The 15553-nt window shown below is 42.3% G+C and overlaps 1 protein-coding gene across 2 annotated transcripts in view; it reads left to right on the forward strand.

The window, feature by feature from the left end:
• MUS81 (MUS81 structure-specific endonuclease subunit) overlaps positions 1-15553 on the forward strand; it is a 163014-nt gene that overhangs the window by 127248 nt on the left and 20213 nt on the right. For both annotated transcript variants that reach the window (XM_040328899.1, XM_040328900.1), the window contains 7 exons: positions 111-263; positions 3938-4065; positions 5608-5720; positions 10087-10203; positions 12361-12456; positions 12608-12733; positions 14087-14190. In XM_040328899.1, coding sequence (XP_040184833.1) covers positions 111-263; positions 3938-4065; positions 5608-5720; positions 10087-10203; positions 12361-12456; positions 12608-12733; positions 14087-14190 — 837 coding nt within the window. The remainder of the gene's footprint in view (positions 1-110; positions 264-3937; positions 4066-5607; positions 5721-10086; positions 10204-12360; positions 12457-12607; positions 12734-14086; positions 14191-15553) is intronic.

Below are 15553 nucleotides of genomic sequence, written 5' to 3' on the forward strand. Positions count from 1 at the left end.
AAACATAAAATGCAATTGATGACTGCCATTCTTGAAGTTTTGCTTTGCTCCACTTTGTATTATTTCTGGTGTTTGGTGATGTGTTGCTGAGGGTCTTTTGTATTTTGCAGCATTCCCCAGTACCCAACGCTTTGTCCGCCTTCAGAAACACAGCAGCTCAGTGCAGATCCTGTACTCAACGCCTATCACCATGTGCCTGACTTTACACTGCTTCCAGGACAATTCAATGTCATTCTTTGTGTTGACTTCATTGAAATCACAGGGTAAGACAACAATTAAAGTCGGATAACATTGCAAATATATAATTTACCTTACAGTGTTCTACACTTGACAGTGGATTTATCATTTAGCTGTTCCCCCTAGTGTCAGGTTTTCAAATATTTTTGTCTGCCCCTACTATCAATTGAGATATCAATTGAGATATCCATTTGCAATGCAGCAATATAGAGCAGTGTTCTGGGAACTACAGTATGGAGTTCTAAGGCCCCGTACACACGAGAGGATCCATCCGCTGGAATTGATCCGCGGACCGGCTCCAGCGGATAGATCCCCTGGTGTGTACAATCCAGCGGATCTGTTTCCGCGGATTTTTATCCCCTGGGATGGATTTCAAGCGGATAAAAATTTGAAGACATGCTTTAAAATCTATCCGCTTGAATCCATCCCAACGGATTGATCCGCTGGTCTGTACAGACTCACCGGATCAATCAGTCCGAATGGATCCCCCGAATGCGTCGTAATGATTCGACGCATGCGTGGAATTCCTTATATGACAGCGTCGCCGCGTCATCATCGCGGCGACGGAGCGACACGTCATCGCGATGGGATTTCGGCGCGGATTTCGATCCGATGGTGAGTACACTCCATCGGATCCAAATCCGCGGAAATCCTCGAGAGGATTTATCCACGGAAACGGTCCGGTGGACCGTATCCACGGATAAATCCTCTCGTGTGTACTAGGCCTTACAGTGAACCTTTATATTCCCCAATCATTAAAATATTGTGGTATATTCAGAAATGTTTCTTTAGTTGTTTCATACACAGTTCTCCTTCACCTAAAACATATGGTTTAAGCAGATTAAACAGTACTGTTACTAATTAACAAATCTTAAAGGGGTTGTAAAGGTTTGTTTTTTATTTTCTAAATAGGTTCCTTGAAGCTAGTGCATTGTTGGTTCACTTACCTTTTTCTTTCGATTTCCCTTCTAAATGTTTTTTTTTCGTTTGTTTTCTTTGTCTGATTTTCTCACTTCCTGTTTCTCCTCATTAAGCTGTTCTGGCTGACTAACCCCCAGCCAGAACGGCTCGGGTGATGAGGGCAAGCTTACTGAGGAAAAACAACCCCTTTAAAGGGTCACTAAAGGAAAACATTTTTTTTGCTGAAATGACTGTTTACAGGGTATAGAGACATAAAAGTTAACTGATTCCTTTTAAAATGATTAAAAAATAGATAAAATTATATCATATAATGTGCCTCTAGTTTCACTTTCGGTTTTAAACTGGTTTCATGTTTATGTGAAGTAAAAAGACCCACAGAACAAAAACAAACAAATCCAGGGCAGTGTTTTGTTTTTAAAATGAATCTGATTGGTTCTGAGGAGTTTTAGACACACAGCTTAGACCACAGTGAGAAGCTCCCATGAGTTTTTTCATAAGGAGCCAGACAAGCAGGAAGTTTGGAGATCACAGCAGAATTACAGCAACTTCAAAGCAAAAACGAACAATGAGGACATGAAACCAGTACTGCAGTAAGGTAAAGGAAGCTATTTAGCTAAAACAAAATTCCTTTAGTGATCCTTTAACTCTATATAAGATCATCAGCAAAGCTCTGAACCCTATTTATCCACTCCCTGACTTGACATATGCAAAGAACAGTGATACATGACTGTCACAGGAAATCCTTGATTTGTGGACAGTTAACTGAAACTGACAGTCTGGCAGCACTCAATTGGTGGATAATTGGTTCTGACAGATTAGAGCAGTATTTTAGTTTACTGAATATGCATTGGTGATTATTTTTTCAGCTGAGTAGTTGGTTTAGTAGCAGTCTGCAATCATTGCCAGAGAAAATGGGTACTTTAAATAAGCCAGTTACATTGGGGAAAATAATTATTTGATCCCCTGCCGATTTTGTAAGTTTGTCCACTTACAAAGAAATGAAGAGTCAATGATGTTTTATCATAGGTGTATTTTAAATGATTGAGACAGAATTTCAAACAAAAATCCATAAAAAACACATGATACAATTTGTATTTGATTCGCTACCAACCAACAATAATTCTGGCGCCCACAGAGACTGGCTACAGTATATGCTCATGTGGTACACAGATTAGTCCTGTCTAACCCAGTCCTGTATAAAAGACACCTGTACACAGAGTCTCTTTCTTCCATTCAAACCTACCATCATGGGCAAGACCAAAGAAATGGTAAGAAGGATGACCGCTCAGATAGACCAAAGTACTCTCTCCCCCAATCTAAAACCCTGGGTGCCGGCAATGCAATGACATGCAAAAATTGATGAGGAAGACTAGGACAGCTGCACTCCAAAAAAAACGTTCCTTTTTAATAAAAAATTGGTCACAAAACTGACATATCACAGCAGAAGTTAGAAAAAACAGCTGACGCATTTCACACTGTCCTACAGTGCTTAATTATAGCTATTTGTATGTATGACCACAGAAAATAGATGGCAAAAAAACGTTATTAAACTTATATGTAAATAAATAATGGGATATTTTGCAGTTTGTTAATAACATGTCTGCCTGTCCATTTATTTTCAGTCATTGTTTCAAACATTTTAATTGTCTCCTGTCTAAATTGGCACTAGACAACATTTTTGAGTATAGAAATGTGTACTAGTGTGTGTATGGGGTATGTTTGTGATTTAGGGACCTTTTAGGTTGTAAACTTCTTAAGAGCAGGAACTGATGCACATGTATAATATGTGTAATGCCAGAGTTCAGGCTGCATGCTAAATACTTCACTATTACTAGCTAATAGTTGTGCTGCAACTTGGAACCGGATTGGGAGAACGAAATCTGCAGAAAACATGGGAAGGGTGCAAGACCGCTTCACAACTTAGCAAAGCTTTATTAGATTAGGCACACAGAAAAGCGACCACAGTTGGAATTGCACTCACAAGCATGTTAGGGGCAACCGGCATATCAGAGCAGCGTGTGTCCTGGGTGTAACACGAAGTCCAAGAGCCTATGTCATTATCACTGGATGTTGGAGCTTTGCCGCTGCATGGAGGGGGAAAGGAGGACCTGCTGTGGGAGTAGAAGGCTACTGTTTCTGCTACTTCCTGCTCAATTTAAATTGCAAAGAATTCTGAGAATGATTATATGTAGAAAAAGGGAGGATTTTCTCTCTGAAAATGCATTCCCAGAATTAATCTTTGCAATCCAAGACAAGCAGGTAGAGGCAGGAGCAATAACGTGTGGAAGTGTCTCCCTTGGCCTGGTCCTTCTTTCCCCCTCTATGCAGCGGCAGTGCTCTAGACTGTGTGTTACTCCCAGCCATCCAGCACACACCCTGCTCTGATATGCTTGTTAAACTGGCCATAGATTATGTATGATTGAAGGAAAGAAAATCACTTTATTTCCATATTAACACAGTCAGTGTTGATGGGGGGAGCCCTCCTGCTACGCTGTTTTATTCTGACAGTGGTAGGTTTCCCTGCCGTCAATAAAAGTCCCTGTAGCCAATAAATGTATTCAGTACAATCAGTCTGCCCATAGACCAATCAAAAATTCAGCCAACTAGACACATTTTGATTGGTCTATGACTGGCTTTACCCCTCATATGCTCTGAGTGCAGATTCAGCTATGTTTTTTTTTTTTTTTTTTTTGTATGCCTAATTTAATAAAGCTTTGCTACGCTATGAGACTGCCTTACGTTTTTGAGTTGCTGCATAATCATTTTGATATTTTGTCAGGGGTGCTGCACACAGAAAGCAGGAATTGGTTACAGAACTGAAGCGAAATGGAGTGAATTTTGATGTACGCAAGCTGCACATTGGAGACTTTCTGTGGATAGCACAGCAGAAAGTCCATCCTGTACCAGGTCAGTGAACTGATCTAGGGGAAGTTTAAAACTGAAGTTTAGTATAGTTTAGTATATGGTTGTAAAAGCCTTCCCTTTCGCTCCCCCTCCCCATCTGCTGTTGCATATCATATATGATTTTCTATATAAAGTGAGTGTCCCTGTCATTGCAGCTAAATGTACTGGAGCGTCAATCCCGTTAGCATCGGGGCACGGTGGGGGGCTGCTTTAACTCTCCTCTATCCTTTGAGTTCACTTGAGGCAGCCAGAGTTGGTGGGTGGGGCCGGGGCTGAGGTTGCTTCCTTCACTCCTCCCACAGGTGGCTGCTTCACTCTGGATGATCCCGCAGCTGAAGCTGAGGGAGGAGGCGGAACCAGAATGAAGCAGGCTGAGAAATCTTCCATCGCCTTAGCCGTTTGGTAAGTGACGGAGTGCCCTGACACTACAGTGAAAAGTATTCATACCCATCATGTGGCTATATGGTGCTTAAACCCACTTACTGCAACAAAGTACCCCATTATTAGTGAGTCCTATGCTATCCATAGAATGGAAGATCCCGCTTCTCTGAACCATGGGAGAAATAAAGGACTCCTTCTATAACAAAGGTGGACACTAATAAGAGGCAATGATGGGGGAGTGGGGTGCTCCAGCCCAAAGGAATTTGGTCATAATCCATACAATACACAAACAAAGATTTTGGGGGGCACGCCCTAAAAGATGCATTAAAGATGGTGCAGCCATAAGAGTTATTTTGAGAGGACAGCAAATGTACACTGTTATACAAGCTGTACACTCACTACTTTACAATGTAGCAAAGTGTAATTTCTTCAGTATTGTCACATGAAAATATATAATAAATTATTTACAAAAATGTGAGGGGTGTACTCGCTATTTGTGAGATACTGTATATGAAAAGAGGTGTGCCATGTGGAAATAAACCCTCACCTCTCCTAGCAGTGTTACTGTTATGTAGGGTAGCTGGAGGGGGCCATTTCCAAAATGTTTGTTCTTCAGTACAGTCTGTGCAATTAAAAGAGAATTTTTTTTCCCCCCTAATCATACTTACCTAGGTGGATGAAGCATCAGACCGATGCTGCATCTGTCCCCCGGCATCTCTGTACTGAGAACCGAGCCATCGAACACTGCCGATGGCTCAGTTCTCACTCCTCCCCGAGCAGAGAGATGCTGACTGTTTATTTATTTATATATATATATATATATATATATATATATATATATATATATATATATATATATATATAATGATAATAGTAACTAGTTTTCATGCACTCTTAGTGCAATGTGATCCTGTGTTGTAGTGCAAATAAAACTCCATGACATGAACAGGCCCTACAGAGAGGTAAAATATCACTCTGGCTAGATAATGTTCCAGGAAAGCCCACAGTCCTGGGGAAGGAGAATGACCAGTCATTACATTTAACCACACTTCCGTTTCTGGAAGGGTGGGTAGGAGATCATCAGCTGCCATACTAGTAGTTAATGACTTTTAAGAATAACTTTAATTTAATGTAACAAAAGTCTGCTGGTGAAATGTTTTGCAGGACAGTTGCGAATTCCACAGCCTCGGGAGCTTGTGCTAGATTATATTATTGAAAGAAAGAGAATGGATGATCTTTGTGGAAGTATTATAGATGGACGCTTTCGAGAGCAAAAAGTGAGTAATGGTTTATACTCATGGGTTTCTGAACGTGTCAGTGTACCTTTACCTCAGAGACCACTGTGGTAGATCCAGTAGTTTTCTTGAGCCCAGTACAGTCTGGAGAAAGAACTATGCTTGTATCATGTTATATTCATAGTCAATTTTGAACCCGATGAATGTAAATGAAAACATCTACTTGGTAACTGACTACTTGCTTCATTAGACAGAGTTTCCTTACCCCATACAATCTGAGTTAGTGGTTGTAAACCCTCACATATACCTAGTGAAGTGACTAGCCTCCGGTGATACACAGAGATGAAACCAATAAGTTGCACTTGTTTATTTATACCTGTCATTCCCCTGCAGCTATTGAAAGTGCAGAATTTACACAGGGTCTCACAGCTGTGAAAAGCAGGGGGCGGAAAGCTGAAGTCACATCAGTGAGGAGTGTTCTGAGAGCTGATTGGAGGGAAAACTTGTCAAAAGTGACTCATGCAGATAGCAGAGAAATTAGGCAGTGGACAGAAATGACACGTGGTGCTCTGGATTGAAACAAGCGCACACTATTGATGTATATGCTTTGTTCACATTTCATGTCTGAGGTTTACAACCACTTAAAGTGGAACTAAATACATTGATTTAAAGGGGTTGTAAAGGTTCGTTTTTTATTTTCTAAATAGGTTCCTTTAAGCTAGTGCATTGTTGGTTCACTTACCTTTTCCTTCGATTTCCCTCTAAATGTTTTTTTTTTTTTTTATTTGTCTGAATTTCTCACTTCTTGTTCCTCCTCAGTAAGCTGTTCTGGGTGACTAACCCCGAGCCAGAACGGCGCGGATGATGGAGGCAAGCTTACTGAGGAGAAACAGGAAGTGAGAAATTCAGACAAAGAAAAATTTAGAAGGGAAATCGAAGGAAAATGTAAGTGAACCAACAATGCACTAGCTTAACCACTTGCTTACTGGGCACATATACCCCCCCTCCTGCCCAGGTGAAATTTCAGCTTCCGGCACTGCGTCGCTTTAACTGACAATTGCGCGGTCGTGCGACGTGGCTCCCAAACAAAATTGACGTCCTTTTTTCCCCACAAATAGAGCTTTATTTTGGTGGTATTTGATCACCTCTGCGGTTTTTATTTTTTGCGCTATAAACAAAAAAAAGCAACAATTTTGAAAAAAAAAACAATATTTTTTACTTGTTGCTATAATAAATAGCCCAATTTTTTTTTCCAAATTATTTTTTTTCTCAGTTTAGGCCGATACGTATTCTTCTACATATTTTTGGTAAAAAAAAAAAAAAAAATCGCAATAAGCGCTTACAAAATATGGGACAGAATTATTATTATTATTATTTTTTTTTTTATTTTTTTTTTTACTAGTAATGGCGGCGATCTGCGATTTTTTTATTGGGACTGCGACATTATGGCGGACACATCGGACACTTTTGACACATTTTTGGCGCCATTCACATTTATACAGCGATCAGTGCGATAAATATGCACTAATTACTGTATAAATGTGACTGGCATTCAAGGGGTTAACACTAGGGGGTGAGGAAGGGGTTAAATGTGTGCCTGTATTGTGTTCTCACTGTGTGTGGAGGGGGGGGTGACTGGGGGAGGTGACCGATCTATGTCCCTATGTACAAGGGACACAGATCGGTCTCCTCTCTCCCCTGACAGGACGTGGAGCTCTGTGTTTACACACAGAGCTCCACGTCTTGTCCCTGTAGCCGCCGATCCCGAGTGCCTGGCGGACATCGCGACCGCCAGGCACGCGCATCGGCATCTCGGGGACGCGCCGGGCGCGCGCGCCGCCGCCGGCGCGCTCGCGCGCCCCCCAGTGGCCGGAGGAATCCAGGACGTCAATTGACGTCCTGTTGGATATTCAGAGCCACCGTGAGGCCGTCATTTGACGATGGCCCGGGGCTCAAGTGGTTAAAGGAACCTATTTAGAAAAAAAAAATGAACCTTTACAACCCCTTTAAAAGCTTAAAAAAAGTTCCATTCTGGCACTTCCCAGGAGTCTAATTGTCCCATTTGCTTGTGCTCTCAACAAAACTGTCAAAACATCAAGTGGCTTGTGTCATAACTGATCACATATGAAGCATCATGGCAGTTGAAGATCAAACAGGGCTTAGATGGCCTGCCTTTTAAAGGTTGGGCACTTTGAGAAGTTGCTCGTTGCCTCTTGCAGGCTTTATATCTATCCTGAACTGCAACTTTCTTGGTTCTCGTTCCATATCCTAGGAGACAGATTTTATTGACTTTCTGTTCTTGGTTTTAGTTGCTGGTTTTGCTAATTGGTTTCCTGTGTGTTCAACCCTTTGCACTGCTTGCCAAGCTACAAGCCAAGCCTCCTATGTTACCCATCCTAAACAGCTATGCACCTTGGCCACCTCTATCATAGAGTTGTTAAATGGTGCATAATCTGGTCAACACCATGTACGTTCCCTGAACTATATGTGAAATAGAAGGTAGAACCAGCTTCTCCTGAAGAGGGTGACCAGATCACGACTTTCAAGTCACGTCTGAATGACAATTTTAAATATAGCAGTAAAGACCTGCCTGTAGATCAAGTAATCCAAAAGTAGGAAAGCATGAACAGTCTGGCCCTGGAAAATGTTTAACATTTAGCAACACCACCAGAGATGTCTTTTATTGTATGAAATTACCTAAAGCATAACTTTACCATCAACCAAATTCTGGACAACTAGTTGAAGAGAACCAACAGAATTCCATCTGTCCATCTGGACAATTTGATTTGTTTCTTGAAGCACCAATTTAGAAATGGTCCTTCTATCCTTTAAAAAATGTTCACAGCATATTATCTTGGAGGCCACAGCCAGCAAAGTACCTGATAGTACAAGGGACACAGATCGGTCTCCTCTCTCCCCTGACAGGACGTGGAGCTCTGTGTTTACACACAGAGCTCCACGTCTTGTCCCTGTAGCCGCCGATCCCGAGTGCCTGGCGGACATCGCGACCGCCAGGCACGCGCATCGGCATCTCGGGGACGCGCCGGGCGCGCGCGCCGCCGCCGGCGCGCTCGCGCGCCCCCCAGTGGCCGGAGGAATCCAGGACGTCAATTGACGTCCTGTTGGATATTCAGAGCCACCGTGAGGCCGTCATTTGACGATGGCCCGGGGCTCAAGTGGTTAAAGGAACCTATTTAGAAAAAAAAAATGAACCTTTACAACCCCTTTAAAAGCTTAAAAAAAGTTCCATTCTGGCACTTCCCAGGAGTCTAATTGTCCCATTTGCTTGTGCTCTCAACAAAACTGTCAAAACATCAAGTGGCTTGTGTCATAACTGATCACATATGAAGCATCATGGCAGTTGAAGATCAAACAGGGCTTAGATGGCCTGCCTTTTAAAGGTTGGGCACTTTGAGAAGTTGCTCGTTGCCTCTTGCAGGCTTTATATCTATCCTGAACTGCAACTTTCTTGGTTCTCGTTCCATATCCTAGGAGACAGATTTTATTGACTTTCTGTTCTTGGTTTTAGTTGCTGGTTTTGCTAATTGGTTTCCTGTGTGTTCAACCCTTTGCACTGCTTGCCAAGCTACAAGCCAAGCCTCCTATGTTACCCATCCTAAACAGCTATGCACCTTGGCCACCTCTATCATAGAGTTGTTAAATGGTGCATAATCTGGTCAACACCATGTACGTTCCCTGAACTATATGTGAAATAGAAGGTAGAACCAGCTTCTCCTGAAGAGGGTGACCAGATCACGACTTTCAAGTCACGTCTGAATGACAATTTTAAATATAGCAGTAAAGACCTGCCTGTAGATCAAGTAATCCAAAAGTAGGAAAGCATGAACAGTCTGGCCCTGGAAAATGTTTAACATTTAGCAACACCACCAGAGATGTCTTTTATTGTATGAAATTACCTAAAGCATAACTTTACCATCAACCAAATTCTGGACAACTAGTTGAAGAGAACCAACAGAATTCCATCTGTCCATCTGGACAATTTGATTTGTTTCTTGAAGCACCAATTTAGAAATGGTCCTTCTATCCTTTAAAAAATGTTCACAGCATATTATCTTGGAGGCCACAGCCAGCAAAGTACCTGATAGAACTATGGTGTTATTAAACACCATAGTAAATCTAGTTGGAGGTACAGTATACCGTGTTTTTTTACAGGTATTTGCCATCTATATTTTGCTCTTTTTTTAAGTGGGAGCTTTGTCCATACAGAACTAAACCACATTCAGGCAAGAGGGGAAAATAAAGCTGTTGCAGGTATGTGCAAGTACCTCCTATGTGCCTGGTCTTCATACCTGCTAGCAGTTTTTATTTTTTGACAGTCACTTTAAAAAAAACAAAATGCTGACTGTGAGTGTTTCATGATAGTAATATCTCTTTATTTCTTATTTAGTTTCGTCTTAAGAAGTGTGATCTGCTTCATCCAATATATCTAGTTGAAGATCATGGGTCAGCACAACACCTAAGTATTCCAGAAGCGACCCTGCAGCAAGCCACAGTAAACACGCAGGTAATGTCTTCTAAACAAGGTCTGAGGGCACATCTGTGGTCATTCTGAGTGTCATTGCATTGCATTGTTGTGTATAAAGATTCAGCAAAAAATGAATGAGTTAATGAACTGAGGAATAGAAAAAGGTTGAGAGGTTATGTAAACTAATAAGCTTTCTATGGTAATATGACATATTTATCTTACAGTATCAGTTCCTAGGTGTGCTGAAAGGACAGATTTCAAATAATGACATACCCAGGGTATTCTGTAATATAGGGCATATGGCGGCCATATGTCCCAGATGTTGGCACCACTAGCACCTAATATGCCTTGTTTCTTTCAAAGAAGAGACTCCTTTAGTGCTAGGCAGCTGCTTCATATCTGTCATCCATGTTGCCTCAACCCCCCCCCCATTTCTTAGGAGCCTGATTACCCCTGGGGGAAAGGGGGCTGTCTTACCCAAGGTCAGGGTTTCAGGGTTTTCCTTGTTTCGGGGTGATCAACTTAAAGGGCCTCAAGCTTGTCCTCAATTGTGGGGCCTGTGGGCTTAATGTTCTGCTTTATTCTAATCAGCAAGGCAGACCACTTGCTCCACATTCTGAATAAGATTGAATACCTGCATTTGCAAAAACATGTTTGTAAATCTGAACAGATCATACCTTTGCGACCTTGTGATTTTTCCAGGGTCATATTCTCATTAGAACACACATTGCGCCATAGTAACACTGAGCCAGGCTAGGATTTGAACTTGGGATACTCTCTTGCATTCTAAGATTGCAGGTCTATAGGTCTTTCCACCCAGCAGCAGGCTCCCACAGCAGAGTGGGAGCCCCTAGCTTCAGTTACCGTATTTTCCGGCGTATAAGATGACTTACATCTAAAATCATGCCCCAAAAGTCGGGGGTCGTCTTATACACCGGGTACCTGTGTCAGACGTCGGCCATCCATTATTAAAAAAGTGCGCCTCCTCCTCTGACTGTTCCGTGATAGGCGGAACACTAATTTTCCCAGCAGAGCCTCTGTTTAGTGTTCAGCCTATCACGGATGCCTTCTCATCCTCGGACGAGAGGACATCCGTAATAGGCGGAACACTGAACAGAGGCTTTGCTGGGAAAATTACTGTTCCGCCTATCACGGAACAGCCTGAGGAGGAGGCGCGGCTTTTGAATAATGGATGGCCGCCATCTGACATCTCTGCAAACAGGAGAAGGTAGGGAGATCGTCGAGGCAGGGAATGGAATGGCACAGTGAGGCATGTTACTAATGGCACAGTGACGCATGTATAGATGGCACAGTGAGGCATGTTACTAATGGCACAGTGAGGCATGTTACTAATGGCACAGTGAGGCATGTTACTAATGGCACAGTGAGGCATGTATAGATGGCACAGTGAGGCATGTATAGATGGCACAGTGAGGCATGTATAATGGCACAGCGAGGGGTCGTCTTATACAGTGAGTATATCCCAAAACCAACATTTTAGCTGGAAAATTAGGGGGTCGTCTTATACGCCCAGTCGTCTTATACGCCCGCAAATACGTTATTTCAGATATAAAAAAGGCTGTGAACAGCTGGGATTATTACGTGAGGTCTAGTTGAAAGGTAAGACATGGACCTATAACTGAAGACTTTATCCCATCCAAAGCCTCCAGGCCCCTGACCAAAATAAAGTTTGTTTACTGCTTTGCAGACACAACTCCTGGAGCCCCTCACCATGTGAGAAACCTAGATGACAAGTATGTAGGATTTACAGAGTGTGTGGAGTGTGTGTGCGTCTACTGGCAAACATGATCACTATAAACTTGTTTGGGAAATGATTGCAGATCTATTTCCCCACTGTATCTTTACCCTCTGACTGCCAAAGACACGTTCCGTATATCATGGCTGTACTATCTGCTTGGTAGCCAATAACATATGAAACCCTACATGGCAACCAAAGGCTTTAAACACACTTACCGGCATGAGCTTGTTGGTGGCCTTTCCACCTTCAGTAGAGGTTATCACTTGTGAGTTAGTGTATGGGCTCATACCGCCTCTACCATTGTCATACTCATTGCTGGCTTTCTAGCTCAGGAATGGCAAGCATTCTTTATGAAGGATATCTGTATAAGGGATTGTGATGCACTGTATCCTCAAATAAACAAATGCTGCTTAGCTTTTGTGTGTTATCATTCTTAGGTGGTTGATGGGTTCTTTATCAAGCGTACCAAAGATGTTCAGGAGTCTGCAGCCTACTTGACTATAATGACACGCTATCTACAGAACATGTATATGGTAAGATGTGGTCTATTCGGGAATTTACCTCAGTCTCTCACTCCAATGCAAGCTAAGCCTTATATAGTATCTTATTCTTTTGATTTACATTTCATAGACATACTGTTATGTGTCCTGCCTAGCTCTAGTTTCTAATTGTAGATATTTACAGAACAAAACCCTGCTGAGCTGCACTAAAGAGGAAGCCAGTAAATGTCATCGTGTTATACAACATGATGCCCAGAGCTGCATTCTGATGGAATTTAAAGAGTTTAATGAAGGGGCCATGAAGAATAAGGTAATGCTGTTTGATTTGTTGCCTCATGATTTAATAAGCTCTTATGTAATAAATGTGTTGCATCTACTTGTGTACCGATCAGCATTGCTGCTTAGAAAGATACCCCAATTTTTCATACCATTTATGTCCTTTTGCTTCTGAAAACTGTAAATATTTGCACCCCACATTCAATGGAATTTATACAGAGTATCTATGACACTCTTTAGAATTTAGTTTTGTCTCCCCAGGACAAATGTTGATGCTCGCTCCAAAATCCATTTATCCATTGGTAACGGTGTGACCACACTGCACTGAGACCAGAATGTCCATATTGACACTCATTCCTCCCTGCCGCTGCACCTGTCATACAGACAGCGCAGCAACGTTTTGTAGCTGGGTGGAGCCTGATGAGAATTCAGAGACACTAGTTCCTCATCAGATTCACTGCCAATGTGATTGACAGCAGGCAGTGTGTGGATTCCATAAAACCAGACTCTATGCATATGGGACTTTAAAGGCACCAAAGCATTTAAAAAAAAAAAAGTTTTATTATAGATATTCATTAAAGAGATAAAATGCAGTTGCTGACAATAATGTTTAGATCCTCAACGCTGCTCACAGCATCTAACACAGTATTACTACTCTTTTTGGTCACATGTGTCTTTACCACATGTCAAGTTGTGCTGGGAGATCACACGTGGAACCCAATGCATTTCAATTATTAAAAAAGTTTGGTTTTCTGGAGCTGTGGCACCTAGTGCATATGGTGCAAAACCAGATTATTTATTTTCTCAAAAGTTGGCTATACAATTGGCTATGGATCTTCCTGCTGTCAATCACAAGGAGAGCGTGGACTGTGACATGCCGCCCTGCTACACAGTGTGCGTAGACAGGCACTCTGCCTGTCTATGTATACCAAACTATAGTTAGTCCTAAATACATCCCATTATTCCAACAGAAAAAGGGGGTCCAAGTGCTCTATTGAATTACCCCACTATATTCAGTAAAAATACCATCAACTTATATTTTTATGCCGGCGATGAAAGGGGATCATGTATGTTACAAACATTTCAGATAAAGAAGATGTCTACACATTGACAGATGCATTCTATAGATGCAATCACCATTTGTATTTTTTATCTATCTTTAATATCTTATTATTAGTCAGTATGGATGTTTACTGGAGATGACGTTTTTTTGTAGTGCATAAATGCTTAGTTTGTGGCCAAGTATCCATGTGCTTAATACTGAGTAATGGAGGAAAATACAGGTTTACATATAGTTATACCGAGATATGAAATATTTTCCTATGTAGTTGCTTCCTATAGACTATATTGTGTCCATCACCTGTGTAACGCTGTGTTTCCACTACAGGCTCAGACAGTGAAAGAGGTGTTTGCTCGGCAGCTAATGCAGATTAGTGGTGTGAGTGGAGAGAAGGCAGCAGCTATCCTGGAAAGATATAACACTCCAGCCAGGTAAAGTACAATTGCATGTACATTTTGCAGTGTTGCTTGAATAATAGCAGTGTTTATTAAACTGGTGCCAATGGACCAGGCATATTTCCCAGCTCTTGTTACTAAATCACAAGTGAAATATGTAGGTTTCTTCCCAAATTGTTGCAGATTTATACAATTGTACAACTTCTTGAAACTTCACTGTGAATAACCTGTCATTGGTACTAAGAACCTGAATCAGGAGATACTGGAGTAAAGCATATAATTTTACTTAAAGCTAAACTCCGGGGGCGTGGCTTGGCGGCAGATGTAGCCAGACGTGCAGAGTGTGAGTTCCGCCGAGAATCCGTGCTGTGATCCTTTGATTTGAAGCTGATCGTCTGTAATCTGTACCTTACCTGCCCTCCGGTGCTGCCCGAACTTGCAGAGAGTCTTTTCCGGTGTTCTGCGCTAGCTGGGGAGATGTCCAGATGCGGATCCGCGGCCCGCTCGACTCCAGTCCACGAGGCCCAAGATGGCGGCTTGCAAGGGAAGTCGGCCAAGGAGAGATACAAGGAGGCAGCACAAAAGCTGTTCTCCCCTGCAGGCTCCCGAGATCTGCCTGTGTTACCCGGAGATGCGACTGGGGATCACAGCGGTTCCCAGTCGGATGCAGATGACACTGTACCACTGGAGGATCCGACGGCATGGGGAAGATCCAGCTGTCATGGTGCACGTTGGCACCAATGACAAAGTCAGAGGCATATGGGAGTGTCCTAAAGAACGATTTTAGGGACTTGGGAGCTAAATTAAGGAAAAGGACCTCCAAGGTAGTATTCTCAGGAATACTATTGGTACATTGAGCCACACCAGAAAGGCAGAGGGAGATTAGGGAAGTAAACAAGTGGCTGAAGAGCTGTGTAGTAACAAGGGGTTTGAGTTTCTGGAGGACTGGGCTGACTTCTCAGGTCGATAACCAGTACTATAGAAGGGACGGACTGCACCTAAATGAGGAGGGCACAGATCAGCTGGGAATGAAGATGGCCAAAAAGTTTTAAACAAGGTGACGGGGGATGGGGGCGGTCCACAGATAGAGATAGTCAGCGTGGAACATATTCCAGAGGGTAGTATTAGGGGCATTAGTGGTAGGATAACCAAAGCACATAAACTCAAGGTAAGTATAGCAGCAAGTCCTAGTTGCAATCTCGGAACACCCAAGAGGATATTATGTGACCGGTCAAAATATATTAATGCATTAAAGTGTTTGTTCACCAATGCCACAGAAGTCTGCCAAGCAAAATAAATGAGTTGGAAGCTCCGGTGCATTAGGAGAGCTATGATGTAATCAGTATCACATGACTGGGCTATTAATATTCCTGGCTATGCACTCTTTCGGAAAGACAGG

This window comes from Rana temporaria, chromosome 11 (genome assembly GCF_905171775.1).
Source record: "Rana temporaria chromosome 11, aRanTem1.1, whole genome shotgun sequence".
NCBI classification, from domain to species: Eukaryota; Metazoa; Chordata; class Amphibia; order Anura; family Ranidae; genus Rana; species Rana temporaria.